Below are 16,324 nucleotides of genomic sequence, written 5' to 3' on the forward strand. Positions count from 1 at the left end.
ACTTGGTGTTATTGATATGGTCGATGGCTTCACTGACAGAAGCTACATAGAGAGATACAGTATACTGACCACTTTACTCCTCCTTAATGAGTAGTGCTTGAATGTAGCTGATTGTCAGACTCCATGTACTAGTCAGAAAGATTGGAATGTATTTTGTACGAGTTTTCATGTAAACCCGTCGCACGCCGCGTACATTCGTGCCATTCGCCATTCGCGTGACGTATTTTGATGCCATTTGACTTTGAGGTCTGTTGACCCTGTTCATTTGTTTTCTTGTATTTGATTTGAAGTGGAACTGGAGTGCATTCCTGAAGTATTGTTGTCACAAAACATCATTCCTTAACAGTTTCACGGAGCTTTTTGGAGCGATTAAAGAACTTTCTCGAAGCTTCTTTGGGAATGAATAAACGGCCGAAGGCTTCTGCAGGAACACTACTCCTTGTGTCGATATCTGCGAATGACATCCAACGAACCTGCGATAGTACGAGCACGAAACCCCGAACGGCAGATAAGCGTTTGCTGCCATTAACAGTAGACTTGGAATAGATTAGGAGAGTAGTAACTAACAGTTAGAGGGTATGCAGGTAGAAAAGGAGGATGACGGGGAGGGCACAAGTTGGATCGAAGGTATTATACTAGATAGGCCCTGGCATCACTCTCTCTCTCTCTCTCCCAAGGGATGAATAAGTGTGTGGAAAGTATGGGGGGGGGGTTTGAATGAGTGGAGTGTGAGAATGGAGAGTGAAATGGGGGTGAAGGAATGCATGTGGAGAGAGACCCCGGAAGGATAGCTAGCGAGGATACAGCTGTTTTTGGAATGGATAGCGCTCACATGTTGGTGTGGAAGTAAAATAGTAATTATGGAATGAGTACAGGAGTTCATTGACAAGCTGGGGCGTGTCGAGTGGAAAGAAGGTTCAAGGAGATCAAAGAGCATCCCGACACTGGACGTACCAAGGCCCGAGGTAGTCAGAGCCTGGAGGGGCCGGGTAGTTCAGCATGAGCGGGACACCCGAAGGTCACGTGTCAGAGAGGGTACTAGAAAGTAGGAAGGTGGGAGGAAACCACCCCGTAATGGTTCGGTCAGGAGGGAAACAGCCCGGGCAGGGTTGAAGCCAGTGGCCGGGGTGTCATGTGAGAGAATACAGAAACGTCCTGCCAGGGAAGCCACACTGCCCAGCCCTGGAAACGTACAATAGAACCGAAGAAAAAATGGGGGCCAGGCCCACAATGGATAGACAACAACGCGTGAATCGGTGGGTGAAATTGGCTACTGAGAACCACTTTAGTGAGAGAGTTTGAATTTTAAAGAATAAAGGTAAAATTAATTGTTTTGAGAGGTTAGGTTAGTTTGAATGTTCCTCCTTTACACCATACACCTTTGAACTTTCATCCATTGCTGAAGTCACCCCAAGCGAATAAGCCTGCAAATGCAAATGGATGTTGGTCCTTGGTTAAGGTTCTCCATAGGTCCTGACTTCCTCCTGAGAGCTAAAGACGAGTCATGAGAGGGACCCATGGGAGATAGATTAGTTAGATGGGACTAGCAGGATAGGTTTTGGAGATGAGGGGGGCAAAGATAGAATAGCTAGAGGGGTAAGGATAGAGTAGTTTTCAGTAATAAGCAAGGGGGGAAAGGGCAGGTAGAGGGATTAGTGGGGCAGTTAGGACCAAAACCAGCTGTTTGATCTGTCGCCACAAAGCACCCTCCTTGCTTCAGGTCCGAATAAGAGAGCAACATCGATAGGCCGGCCAGCGATGCGCACGGCCCAATTTTGTTTTGCCTTGCCATCCTGTTTTGCCATGTCTGCCGTGCCATCTTGACATTGCCATGTTGTTGCATGCTGTTATCTAACTCACTAAGGAGAAGTGAATTTTTGCAGAAATGTTTCTGTACGGCTCATTTGGCTGTGCCTGGATGGGTTTGAGGGGAGTGGAGTAGCAGTTGAAACCCGAATCCTATCCAGGTTCCTTCATTTTGTCATTGTCATTGGGCCTTCTGCCTGTGGAAAGAGGCCAATGAAGGTCAGGAAGACTTACCTTTTGTTCAATGTGTGCTCCATGGGCCAAGAACACTCCCGTGTTGATCGGCGACATGGTCCCACCAAAGTGTTGTGGCCAGTGGGCCTTTGTGTTCAATAACGGCCACGTGGGCGACGAAGGCTCACTGAGTTGAGCGACCATGTTGGCCTAGCAGGTAAAAGGTGCGGGTCCTTCAGGTCGAAGAGTTCCATCAAGGCTGATGGGGAAGGGTTGATGCGAGGCAGTGGGGCCACTACCAAACTCTGGACTCCAACAGAGCATGAAGGAGTACCCACCCAGTCAAGACAGCCTTTTCCCCATATGTACAGAGTCCAAATGTAAAGTATAAGGGTTGTTTAACAGAGGATGGATAACAGCATGCAGTTCTGCATTGCATTTAAAAATTTTTCCTGCAGTGTAGGAATGTGATTAGACATTAAAAACAGGGTTCGAGTACAGGAAGTTGTCTTTATATTTTAAGTGGGACCGAGAGCGGGAAAGAAGAAGAATGGCAGAGGTTGGAAGCAGCCTCGGGAGAGGATGATGAATGGTGGGGGGGGGGGGGGTAGTGTTACGGTTGTGAGCCCGTTGAGGACAGCTGTGAAGTCCCCTCGGGAGGATAAAGCACATCCATGGAGGATTAAAGTTGGTGACCGGAGATATTGTGTTGAGTAATTAAGTATGTTGTGTTCGTGGGGATAGCTGTGAGTGAGACGAAGTTTATGTTATTTTACTCTTTAACCTTCACGGAGTTGGCAGGATGATCTCGGCCCAGAGGTTCGCACACTCGTTTCTTCGGTGTCTAGCCTGTGTTGGAATCCTGACCCAGGTATAAATTGTCATCCCGGTGTATCATCAATGTGTGTGCTGTCCCTTGGATGGACGTTAAACGGGAGTCCCATCTCTCAGCATTCGTTGGTGGACGTTATTGATCCCACGGTGTCCTTCGCGAAGAGTAGGCGAGCTTTCGCCGGCACCATGACCAAATTTCTGCCAGAGCCAGTCGAATGTTAGGCCTGGCCACCTGCTCCGTGAAGCATCTCGCACCATTTCTAGCCAAACGCACTTGAACTCACATCATGAAGTGGACACATTCCTTCTTGAGCGGAGAAATAGCGGAAATTAAAGAAAGTTCAAGGAAAGAAATCGGACGAGCGTGCGCAGGGTAAGATGGCGGCTTGCCGCACAGCTCTTCGTCAATGAGCGTGCGCAGGGTAAGATGGCGGCTTGCTGCACAGATATTCGTCAATGAGCGTTCAAGTGCGTAAGATGGCGGCCGAATGGCTTGAGCACAACCATTGGCCAGCCAAGTGTTTTAGTAATTCATCTCACAGAGGTAAGCGGGTTTTTGTTTTTACATACGTCACAGCTCAAACAAGATGAAAATTGAGGGAAATGATCATCAGACGGTGGGACGGGAAAACAAGATGCTGATAAGAACGCGCGGGTGCGGCTCGACACGAGTGGACCGGAAGTCGGGTGAGCGATTGCCGAGGAGTTTGAGGTATTTCGATTTTGAAGTTTTCTTACCGATTTAACCGGATACATAAGGAACTGAAAAATGAGAATCCGCCCGATTTACCTGATTTGTTTTTGTGTTCCTTCGTGAAAGGACGAACCGGCCAGGAGTTGCTTCCGGTTCCGGTTCGGATCCTTGTGAGTGACGCGTGGACGTCGAGCGATGGCGGTTTCGTGTTCAGCTTCCGGCAATGTGCGGCTCGATGCGAACGGGACGTGGGGGGACGAGAACTCCATCGCGTTGGAAAGTATCCTTGACCTTGTGGCCCGTTTAACATGGTTCACCTCGGGACGCGGCGCGTTCACATTTAATCCTGGAACTCGTTGGCTGGTAAATAATACCACGGAATGTTTGTACGAAACGGGAGCGGCCATGAAAAGGACACTTTGCTCGTCACGCCCGTGTTGCTTTCTCGACCTCCTACCACGGGCCCGAGATCTCGTGAGGCTTGAAGAACTTTTCATTTGGATGACGTCACGCGACAGTTGCATGACGTCACGCGACAGTTGCATGACGTCACGCGACAGTTGCATGACGTCACGCGACAGTTGCATGACGTCACGCGACAGTTGCATGACGTCACGCGACAGTTGCATGACGTCACGCGACAGTTGCATGACGTCACGCGACAGTTGCATGACGTCACGCGACAGTTGCATGACGTCACGCGACAGTTGCATGACGTCACGCGACAGTTGCATGACGTCACGCGACAGTTGCATGACGTCACGCGACAGTTGCATGACGTCACGCGACAGTTACAAAACGCTTTTGCGCAACTTTAACCACATTCGTTGGGGGTTTGAACCTCGGCCGAGTTATACCGAAGATTTAAAATGGAACGTGCCGCTTCCTCGCACGACGATCAGTATTTTAAAAGGATAGAGCACGGACAAACAACCATATGGTGGTAATCATTGCCCAGGCTCGACGGCCCCATCGGGCTCCTCCGTTGAACTTCCTTGCGAGGGAACTCGTTAACTTGTACCTTTTGAAATGGACAAAGTTACCTGTACCAAGGTGAATCGAACACTTGACCAATCATCGTGCAGTGAGTGTACCCCATGGTGTTTGGAACTCTCGGAGACTCATCGTATCCGTTGCCTGAGATTGTTTGAAAGTTATTTCTGTGCAACCGATCTTCTAACGTGACGTGCTATGGATTGCATGGGACGTCCGGTGTGGTGATCGGTGGGAAAAGATTGGCAGATGGAGTTTAACCTGAGCAAGTGTAAGGTGTTGGAGATGGGAAAGAACAATGGAAACGGAGATTACAGGATCTAAGGGGTAATTGTGGAGCGTGTCACACAGGAGAAGGATCTGGGGGTGGTAACAGATACGGGAGGTAAGCGGGCAGCACAGTGCCAGGTATCTTTCGGTGGAGCAAATAGGGTTTTAGGTTGTATTCGGAGGGGGATCATGTATAAATCAAAATAAGTGGTGGTAACATTGTACAGGAGTTTAGTGAGGGTCACATCTAGAATAGTGTGTGCAGTTTTGGTCACCACAACTCAGGAAGGACATCGATGCCACAGAGAGGGTTCAGCGCAGGGATACGAGATTGATTCCGGGCCTCGCTGGAGCCAGCTGTGAGGAGAGGATGAAGGAGACAGGGCTTTATACACGAGGAAGGAGGCGGTTACGAAGAGATATGATGGAGATGTTTCGGATAATGAAAGGTAGAGATAAAATAAGTGAAGATGAATTATTCGGTGATTGTGATCGGACCAGAGTCCATAGCCTGAGAGTAAAGAAGAGGAGAATTAAGACTGTAGTAAGGTCGGGGGACTTTTACTCGGAGAGTAGTTGATGCATGGAATGGTCTCCCTGGAAAGGCAGTGGCAGCACAAACAGATAAGTTTAAATTAGAATTAGATCGGTACCTGCACGTTATGGAAATAAAGGGGTATGGGGATGTTTTAGGGTGACTGTGTGCATGTGCACAGAGTGCTGTTGGTGAGGGTCTTGTCAAGGGGGTTGTGTGGTTGATGTTGGGCTTTTTTTTTTAACCCAAGACCGTCTTCTCCCATGCCTCCTCCTGTAGAAAGAGAAAGAAAAAAACCCCCAAAAAACTACAAAAAGAAACCACAAAAAACACTGAACAATAATTTTTTTTAAATAAATAAACATTTTGCATTTTTCTTGTTTTCATCTCGTGTTGATAAATCGGTGCGGTCGGTGTTGATGTGTCGCAGGAAAGATTGGCTCAATGGCCTCCACATGCGTCTCGTTTCCTTGTGTGATGACGTCATCGGTCACGTCGTTCATTCGCCATATTGAAAAAATAATGAATATAAACCCTCAAAAATCTTCTCCACAACGGCTGGACAGATCGAGGGGAAACTTCACGTAAATGTTCCCCCAAGCCTCGGGGATACCGAGGTGTTCCCGAATAATTGATGTCACGTGGTCTGACGGTGGTGTTGCGTTGAACGAAAATCTTTTAAATGTTTTTATTTATTTCTCTTGAACCTCTTCATCGATCGACGTGAAACGTCACAATTGTGATCTAGTAGTGATGGGGAATACATGTTTTAAATTTCAACCTGATCAGACGCATTGTCTGGTAGGCAGAATTATTTAATTTTTTGATCTGGGTTATTTTTACTTATTTTATTTTTATTTTTTTGAATGAGGTTCACTTGGCTGTGCCCAGATGGGTTTAAGGATTGAGTAGCAGCAGCTGAAACCCGAGTCCTGTACAGGTTCCTCCTGATGACTTCATCTTTCCTTTTTGCTTGTTTACGTTCCTTCTGATTACTGCATTACAGGACTGTGTGTACCAATTTGATGTTCCTTTTGATTTTAATTGAATGGGTCAGGGTCAGCCATCCGATCAAAGCGGGACATCTTGGTACCTGGTCACTGCCAGCAGTTATAAGTGGCACTTCTAGTTACGTCTATTATTAATACCTTTACTACCGAAGGCGAAGGAGGTTATGTTTTCACCCCTCTCTGTCAGTTTGTGTACAGGATATCACCAAAAGTTGTGGACGGATTCGGATGAAATTTTGTGGACAAGTTCGGTGTGGGACGAGGACAAATTGATTCGATTTTGGTGAAGATCCGAATCCGGATCTGGATACGAGAATTATTTAATTTTTGAAGTGATTATTCACCATTGAGAGACATTGTGCTAAAAAAGATATATAGCACGATATCTCAAATTTATTGGGCCCGATATGTTCTGTTGGATCAGGCATTGCACGGCGGAGTATGCACTCTACCGAGCACCCTTCTAGTTATGTTGGTGTTTGTGTTTGTTCACTCAAAACTGCTATTTGCTCTTTACTGGTTGAACTTTTGCCATCTTTCAACTTTACTTCAGGTGCAAAGTGTGGGGATTTGTAATGGTGTGCCATCTACTTTGCTCTAGTTTATTTATTTGTACATAACCATCAGAGTGGGACACAATGCAGTGTTTGATACCATATACCTTGTCAGTGTGAGTGGTGAAACTGGTATTTATTTATTTATTTATTTATTTATTTGTCACTATCCAAGTGGGACGCATGCAGCGTCAGATTCCAAATTATTTTTGAGTGCGAGTGGTGAATCTGGATGTAACATGAGGAACTAGAGGGGGAGCTCTCGGTAGAGTGCAAAACTGCTGGGTCACTTAAGTGAACCTGATATCCTATTAATTGTCGGTCAAAACGGATCAGACTCTACTGAACCACGATTGAATAAACTAAACTAGATTGACGCGCATGGAGAAATGCCCAAAAAAACGAATTTTTTTTTGAAAAAAAGTTGCAAAATTTTCTAATTTTTTTTTTTTGTTTGTTTTTTGGACCAAGTCCAAAATCTAATGGTATGATCCTTGGACCATACCTAATCCCCCCACCAAGTTTCGTCGAATTCCTTCCAGGAGTTTTTCCGTTATACTGTTCACAAACAAACAGACAGGGGTGAAAACAGTAACCTCAATCCATCCATCTTCGATGGCAGAGGTTAACTGGAGGGGGAGCACTTGGGAGAGTGCAAAACCTCTGCCGCCAATACTGCTGGGTCACTCAAGTGAACCTTATATCTCATTCATTAAATATGATGTCAACAGTGCTGACAGAGTTATAGTTCTTTTCTCCAACATTTTTTTTTGGGGGGGTGGGGGGGGGATGGAAATCACTTAAAACATGTAAAAATGCAAAAATAAAAAATCGAAATTTTGTTGAAAAAAAAGTTGCAAAAATTTTTTTTTCTCTAACAATTTTTTTTTTTTTTTTGGGGGGGGTTTTGAAATCACTTAAAACATGTAGAAATGCAAAAAAAAAAATTCTCCAACAATTTTTTGTGGGGGTAACAATTTTTTTTTTGGGGGGGGGTTGGAAATCACTTAAAACATGTAGAAATGCAAAAAAAAAAAAATTGGGGGGGGGTAAAAAAAAAATTTTGGGGGGGGGAGGGTGGAAATCACTTAAAACATGTAGAAATGCAAAAATTAAAAAAAATTCTCAATTTTTTTTGGGGGGGGGACCAAGTCCAAAATTTAATGGCATGATCCTTGGACCATACCTAACCCCCCCACCAAGTTTCGTCGAAATCCGTCGAGGAGTTTTTCCGTAATACTGTTTACAAACAAACAAACAAACAGAAAGGGGTGAAAACAGTAACCTCCATCCATCTTCGAAGATGGCGGAGGTTAATAAAGTTAAGAGTAGTTAAAACGTTTCTCTTGATGTACCTTTTATTAAATTTACTTTATTTTAATTATTGTTTTTTTTTTTGGTTGATGGCAGGAAAACCAAGGACAGATGGCAGAGACTGGCACAGTTAAAGATAACGTTTTTATTTAGTTTAAAACCTTGTAAAATACAAATATTTTATTTCTCTTGTACGTGGCCTCGGATAACTCGCCCAATTTGACATCACAACACGATCCTGAACTCGAGCATATTCTCTAGCTTCTTTAACCTTGTAATGTAGAGCACATCTTGTTCCAAGGTATACCTTGAATTTGATTTGTGTGTTTTCACTGAATTGGTTCAACCTGACTAATTGAAGTTTTATTCACAATCAAAGGATCTCAACAGCAGCATGGCTTGCGGCATGGAGATTACCAGAGGTACAGGTGAGTTCACTGCCTTTGTATCCCCGTGTTTGTCGTGCCTCCGCAACAAAAGGATCGACACATTATGGTTTCTTGTCGTCCGTCCATCCGGAATCAGTTCTTTCGTTAACATGACAACTTGTGAACCACCGAAGGGGTCGTGAATACAAGCGTAGACTTGTACAAACCCGAGCCCATTGCATTTTTGGTAAAACGGTCAAATTGTCTGGTCATGTGCTCTTTAATTGAAAAGCATTCCGACCGCAGTCAATGGCGAACTGTAGAAGAGATTTCAACAAAATTTGTCGCAAGTATAGACTGTAATGAAAAGATGAATCGATTCAATTTTAGCTTCCAAATGTCAAACATCTTGTGCACAGAGAAAATCATCTATGTTGACCATAACTCGAGCCCGAAGCGTTTGATGTTATTTATCTCTCCTCTCTCTCTCTCATGTGACTTTTACTTTTTCCCATGACCCTTAATTGAGGTCGAACATAACACTGGGTTAACATCTCTTGGTGGAGGCACATCCATCGATGTATTCGCGACAAATTCTGTTTTCCTTGTTTGTCGGATGCTCCTACGGTGCTTCACGTTGCTTTTTACCTTTGAGGATGAGAATTTGTATTTATTTAATCGTGGATCTCAAATTGTGAGCTTACTTTGTGATTTTCTTTTGGTGTAATTTCAGAGGATACTGCGCTCGAAGACTGAGACGTCTGCGGAAGAGTCTGAACTTTAAAATGGGGAATCGTCACAAGTTTGTGGGACGCAAGGTGTCACCCGACATGCTGGTGGATCCCAGGTGTTGCACATGGTTATAAACATGATGAACGGATGGATTGACACGAATGACATGTGCCGTAAACCACAAGAGTAAACGAATGCGTTTGACATTCAGATCACTGAACGGTTTCTTCAAATATTTATTAAAAGTTTTATCCCATGACTGTGTTCATCTTTTTATAATGCTTAGAAAAACATTTTATTTCTTCAAAACATTTCCTTGGTGAATGTTCTTCGGCTGCACTTGTATTTTCAAAAGGCTAAATGAATGCAGCACAAAACATGAACGTTTCTGCTTATTTGTGTGTTTCCCGTGAGACCGTTCTTCCTCTCTTTATCTGCTTTCTCCTGCTTGGTGTGTGCGGATGGTTTCTCTGACGGGACGATCATAAATCGTTGCACGTGTCTCATCGAGCGTAGGTTCCTTCTGGTGGAGCTCGTGAACGCAGAACGTGCATGGAGTTACGCCATGCAACTGAAACAGGAAGCGAACACGGAGCCACGCAAGCGCTTTCACCTGACGTCTCGTCTGCGCAAGGCCGTGAAGCACGCTCTGCAGCTCGAACGGCTGTGTGAGAGTGAACGTGTCGACGCTCGCACGAAGCTCGAAGCGCAGGTGGTTTGAACGTGTTTGCACCTGTCGGCGCTTGTACTTTAATTTTGACTCGCTTCTTTCTTTAAAACCGAATGTCAAGCCTTTTAAACTTCTGCTTCGTTTCTGTCCGTATCCCGCAGGCATACTCTGCGTACATGTTGGGGATGTTGCAGTTTGAGTTGCAAGATTGGCAACCGGCAATGGAGTCATTCGACCGGTGCAAGTATGTTGAAAAAGTGACTGTCAGTGCTGCGGCTCACCCAGCCATTTTAATTTGGATGTGTGAAGTGGCACCGATCTTTTACTGAGCTTTTTGACTTCACGATGTCCCTTTTAACCTTCATATTTTTGGAACTAACTTCACCGTAGTCTCATGGAGACGTTGATCACCGACAACAGTAATTATCGGTGATCGTCCAAATGACGTGCTGAGTATTTTCGTAATGGTTCAACTCGCTGTTATTCAAACCCACCGTGACTCGTATGCATTGCGAGTTTGGGGACGGTTAAAACAAACTTGAATATGGCACTGAATGGTTTCTGTTGGGTTTTGTCCAAATTGTTATATTTTGAACAAATGTGCCAAAAGATTTGCAGACTTAATAAGTATGATAAAGTTACCCAACACATTTTAGAGTGAGGTTATTTTAAAAGGAACAAGCAATCAATTTTGAAAATCACTGTCATCTTGGAACCGATGTTATCTCGGGAGGTAAAAATAACTACTTTTAAGATGTATTGTCATCATATCTGAGACTATTGACACACGCACAAAGACACTTACACATGTAGTATGGAAATTAGACTTGTGAGGCATATTCCTCCCAAAACCCCCACAACTTTTACAAAAACTGACTTCTCCCTCCTCCCCTCCCCCAACTCCCCTCGAACCAGCTTGACAGTAATAGAGATCAACACCCCCTGTTATTCCACACCTTAATCCTCTTTCTCCTCCCCCACTACATATCAATATATTGGTATATCGACATATTTGCATAACCTGACATCTTATAGCATCTCATCATCTTGACATATCGTACTGTCGTTGCATTAATCATTTAATTAATTTTAAAGACCAAGATCGTTTCTAGTCATTGAACTGAAAGAGCGAGCCTTTGAATAAAGACCAGAAGGGTACTCGGTAGAGGAATGTGCTCCACTGAGTGACCTTCTGGCTTGGTATGTTTCACATTCATGATGTTTTCCATTTAATTACAAAGGTTGTGATTTTTTTCTCTATTCCTTGGTCTTGTGATTGCTTGGTTCAATAATCTACGTACCATTTAAAAGGTGTCGGTAGACTGATAAAATCCCCGCAACCCAATTGATTTTTTTTTCTTTCTTAGCACTAATCTCTATCTTAACTCTTAAATATCTTAACACGTACCCATAAGGGAGGGTGTCAGTTCCGTTTTCTAAAATGTCTTTTATCATCAAAATTTCCCAATGCCTTATTCACTTGTTCAGAGTACAGCTGGTGATTATAAGTTCTTACAGTATTCATTTGTATATGTTTGTTTTCTTATCATCATCAATGTTTTTGGTTGTAAATTTGTGTGTGTGTCCATATGGAGGAGATTAACTCTTTCATCATATTTCTTTTTCAAGTTGTTAAACAAATCGTCATCCATGAGCGACTTTGACAAGTCACGTGTTGAAGTTCCTGTATAAATGGGTTTATCCATCATGGTGCTTTCCTTCTCCATGTGAAGATTACAAAAGTTCTCTGAAAGGATTTCCATGCGTTTAAAGACGGGTTCATTTATTTATTGATTTTCGTCTGTTCACAAGATGCAGTAAGTCATTTTTTGTTTATTTCTTACATTTTCCATCATCTTACTAAATACAGCCTTTTTCATTCACTTATACAAGTCTTTCTCGAAGTCAGTCTTCGCAACCATTTCCATCTTTGTATTGAAATCGATCTATTTTTTTTAAACAATGACTTTGAACTTTAAAATTCCATGAGTTTTCTTTATCATTAAACCAGCCGATATACAGGATATTGTCTCAAGTTTATTTGATATCGTCTGTAATTGTCTTCAGCATGTAGTGTGGTCATTAATTTTTCCTTTGTTACGTGAGAATTAGTGGTGAAAAACATTGTTGATCATCACTTAACCACTCTTCTTTCAAGGATTCTTTTTCTCGAAAAATATGTCACCTCTTTGTTTGTTCTGAAGTTCTTCTGGATATTTCATATCCACTTCAAAGTAATGCCCAATGTTTGCTTAATCTCATTATTTTTGAGTAGAGATAACGATATTTTGTAAGACTCTCATCATGTTTCTCTTTTACCCATTTAAGACCTCCTCCATGTGGTAAAGCTTAAGACATTGCCCATCCATGTAGATTGTTGGCGTCATAATACATGTGATGGGAATAATGTGGGAGATATTTAACCTCCGCCGTCGAAGATGGACGGAGGTTACCGTTTTCACCCGTCTGTTTGTTTGTTTGTGAACAGTATTACGGAAAAACTCCTGGACGGATTTCGACGAAACTTGGTGGGGGGGATTAGGTATGGTCCAAGATTAGGTATGGTCTACATGCGCATCGATCTCGTTGAGTTTATTCAATCGTGGTTCAGTAGAGTCTGATCCATTTTGACCTACAATGAATAGGATATCAGGTTCACTTAAGTGACCCAGCAGTATTGGCGGCGGAGGTTTTGCACTCTACCGAGTGCTCCCCCTCTAGTTGTTATTTGCTTTTAGCACGTCTCTTTGAACAGACTCATGATATTCCACCTCTTGGCTCTCTTTATCATGAAGAACATATCCACGTGTGAACTTAACTTGAGAGGTTGTTGACTCCCGTTTAACATATCATTTCAAGCGAGACTAAGTGATGTATAATAATGAGCTGGGCCTAATCCATATGAAAAGTTGCTCTATTTTGAGAAATGACTGGAGATTAGGAAATGATGTTAGACTTGATGCCAAGTTCGATCATGGACTGGACATAAATTTGTACGAATCAAGAAATCTCATATGAATTATGTGCTTCCTGAAAATTGATTTGGTGAAGGAAATATCGTTCTGGTTTGCGTTTGGAATCGCAGACGTGCAACCATGCGTCTTCGAGAGCTCAGGTATAAACAAAACCCGATGTTGGCTTAACGGTTAATTAACCTGGATGGCTTAAGAACTTGTGGTCCTGAGTTCAAGCCCCGTCATTCGTTGAATTAGCACCTTGTGGGTTGACTCAGCCTGTCATCCTTCTGTGGTCGGCAAAATGAGTACCAGCTTACTGGTAATGGGGGCACACCCACCATCCTAGGAAATGATGCAGCCAAGCAGCCTTAGGCTGCTTACGAAGAAATAAATGTATTGTTACGGTTTTGGAAACGTACCCCAGGGGAAAGCATGCATGGACCCATAGGAGACCTGAGGATGAGTTATTTATTTAGTATGTGTAGATAGACCTATGCCCCTTGTCTCGGGGTTGGGGGGGCACATGCGTTGAGGTTAGTTTGCTTTTCCCCGGTGTGATATCTTCCTTCCACGTCCCGTCCCCCCCGTGGCTCCTTTCAACAATCCCCCAATGATCCCCTTCACCAAACCTCAAGTCCTCGTTCCGTCTGCATCCCTCTCTGTTAGCCGCTGCCCTAACCTAACCCTAAAAGCAGCTGCACTGCTTTTAGCAGTGGTTAGCCGCTGCCCTAACCACTGCGCCAACACCAGGTTGTGATGGGGAATATATGTTTTAAATTTAAACTTCATCGGATGCATGGTCTGGCAGTCAGAATTATTAATTTATTTTGATCTGGGTTCTTTAAAATAAAAATAAAAATATATATTGTTACGAATTTCGGTCTGCCCGGCGTGCGATCGGCCACGTAACTCCAATCGCGACCGTGTCGCCCACCAGAACGGATAATTCAGTCGTGACCCTCCTTGGAACTACCGCCAGGAGCTAGTCACGGGTGGGTCTTTCGACCCCACCACAATCGTGCCAATCGGCCACCCGCGCAGGATAGGGTTGTTCGCCAAACTCGACCTACCTAAGTACCTGCGCGAGTAGTTAACCGGGCGATCGTACCTCGCCGCTGGCCGGCCTAGGACACGAACCGCTTAAGCGGTCCGTTCCGTGCTTCAGTGATAACCGAGCGGTGTTATCGCCAGCCCCGACGGACGTGATTATTTACCGGGTGCTTACACCCTTCTACCAATTACTTCCGTGATGCAAGATGGAACTTTCAAACAAAGGAAAGGATGCAACGAAACGGGGAACAGTTCGACAAGCACATTTATTACGCACTCAGACAAGGCAAGCACGTATTCACAGCCATACAGTAAGAATGCAATTTACAAGCAAGAGTTACAACCGAATAAAGCAATGTTTATTTACATGCACTTAAACAGTTTCTACTTTACAAGACACGGCGCCACAACACGCATTCAAAGAAAACACAAGAAAAGACCCCCTCAAAGGCGAGGGAGTCAGACTGGGCTGTGGGCCTCATGCGCGTGGAACCTGGATGAGCGGCCACGTCCACGAAACCGAAGGGTCTTACCCGCGCCCTCGTGGCGCGATGGTGGGCAAGCCGCAATGTCAGCGTAGCTGCACCTGGCTTCGTGCCCCTGGCGTGGTTGGTGAACTCTCTCCGGCGCTCCCCGTCTGCCTTTCCCGTCGTCTTCGAGCTCCGTCTCCCGACTTGACTGCCCCGCCGACACTGCAGACTTGACTTCTTCTGCCGACACTCCCCCGCTGCCACTCCACTGCTCCCACTTGGTTCTCTGCCGACGTACTGCGCACTTTCTTCTTCCGCGAGCTCGCGCTTATATAGCCCGGGGGAGGGGCGTATATGTAAATTTCTGGATCACAGCGGTTTCGGAGGTGGGGCTATGCCACCCGATGCTCAGTCATTGGACAGATGAAGACGGGGCGTGAAGCATTCCTGATCCCATTCTTGAGGCGAAAGGAACGCATTCACAACCCATGGCTCGGCGTGTGGTAGAAAGGCGGAGGTGGTGGGAGTTTGGTTGTTGGCGGGCGTTGTTTGAGAATGGCGGTGAGGCGATGTTTGCGGGGTAGAGTTGTGGAGGTAAAGAGGTGAAGGTGGTGGTGGCGATTTGGTTGCTGGGGTGCGTTGTTTGGTCCAAAATAACGATAGAGAAAAGAAAAACGGCTATCTCAAAGGATCGCAGCCCGGTGAACACGGAAATTCCCTCTAAACAACGGTGAGGAAATCTAACTACACAATTACTTATCGTCATAACTGATCTGAGGACCCTTTATGGTGTATTGCGAATTTCCACAGCTGTTACAATATATATGTATATATGTATATATATATATATATATACACATATATAATTTTTGAATGAGGCTCCCTTGGCTGTGCCTGGTTGGGTTTGACGGGAGAGGAGTAGCAGCTGAAACCCAAATCATACACAGATACCTTCTGATGACTCTTTTGAATACAATGTCGAGGCTCGCATGAGAGCCAACACAGAACGTACAACAAGGGGAGCAGGAGATAAGATGGGTGGGAGAAGGAAGGAAAAAATGGAGGGGAACAGACCTTAGGATATCTGTGGAAGGGAGAGGGATGGGGTGGGGTACACAGGGTAAGCAAGATGGACACTACAGGGACTTTCAGGAAGGAAAGCAGTGAATATGAAATAGGTGGGTTTGGGGTGGATTAGCAGGGATAGAAAAGATGGTGGAAGATAAGAGGTGGTGGTGAACAGCTGTTTTGAAGACCTGGAGGGAAGAGTGGGATTGAAGAGAGTGTGGGAGTTTGTTCCAAAGGTAGGTAAAAAGTGGAATGAAAGAGTGAAGGTGAGCAGTGATTCTTGATTTTGATAATTATACCAGAAGGGGGTTGCTGGTTGACCTTGAGCGTCCTACGGGAATATGGGGCGGGAGGGGGGGGGGACATATCGCCGACAGAGCCGCGGGGGGGGCTGAGATGCGTGGTCTTTGGAATACCGTCTGTTTCCAAGCACTTTACCAACTTGTGAGGGGTATGTTCTCCTCTGTAAAGTTCCAATGTGTTATGTTGGTCTCCAACTGATCATTTGATGCTATAAAACCACAAGGAACATGCTTTTGGTAAGGCTTCCTGCAAGATTTCTTGGGGTTTGGAGAAACTGTGGCTATGTTTTTGAGGTTGGTTTCAGTTAGCATGCATCATACAGGGATGTTTGATGGTTTTACTTATATCCTTGAACTTTGTAGTTGAAGCTGATTTCTGGCATTTCTATAACTGTTGCTCTGATTATGACAATATGTTGAATTTTGTTTTCACCTTTTTTCTGTGTGAAAGAGGTTGAGACACCACTTACATGAGACACCACTCCAAGATATGTGAGATGATACTCATCTTGAAAATTTTTTA

At 44.5% G+C, this 16,324-nt stretch overlaps 1 protein-coding gene across 2 annotated transcripts in view; it reads left to right on the forward strand.

Annotated features, from left to right (window-relative positions):
* Positions 1-3,634: 3,634 nt before the first annotated feature.
* The window catches only part of SRP68 (signal recognition particle 68), a 52,564-nt gene continuing 39,874 nt past the window's right edge, over positions 3,635-16,324 (forward strand). The window contains exons 1-5 of one of the 2 annotated variants that reach the window (XM_085862587.1): positions 3,635-3,788; positions 8,546-8,612; positions 9,286-9,399; positions 9,801-9,996; positions 10,116-10,198. In XM_085862587.1, the coding sequence (XP_085718713.1) occupies positions 3,704-3,788; positions 8,546-8,612; positions 9,286-9,399; positions 9,801-9,996; positions 10,116-10,198 (545 nt within the window). In that variant the 5' untranslated portion in view covers positions 3,635-3,703. The remainder of the gene's footprint in view (positions 3,789-8,545; positions 8,613-9,285; positions 9,400-9,800; positions 9,997-10,115; positions 10,199-16,324) is intronic. The other variant, XM_085862588.1, reaches the window with a different exon arrangement.

This window comes from Eptatretus burgeri, chromosome 17 (assembly GCF_056783735.1).
Source record: "Eptatretus burgeri isolate ZD-2024b chromosome 17, Ebu_testis_v1, whole genome shotgun sequence".
NCBI classification, from domain to species: Eukaryota; Metazoa; Chordata; class Myxini; order Myxiniformes; family Myxinidae; genus Eptatretus; species Eptatretus burgeri.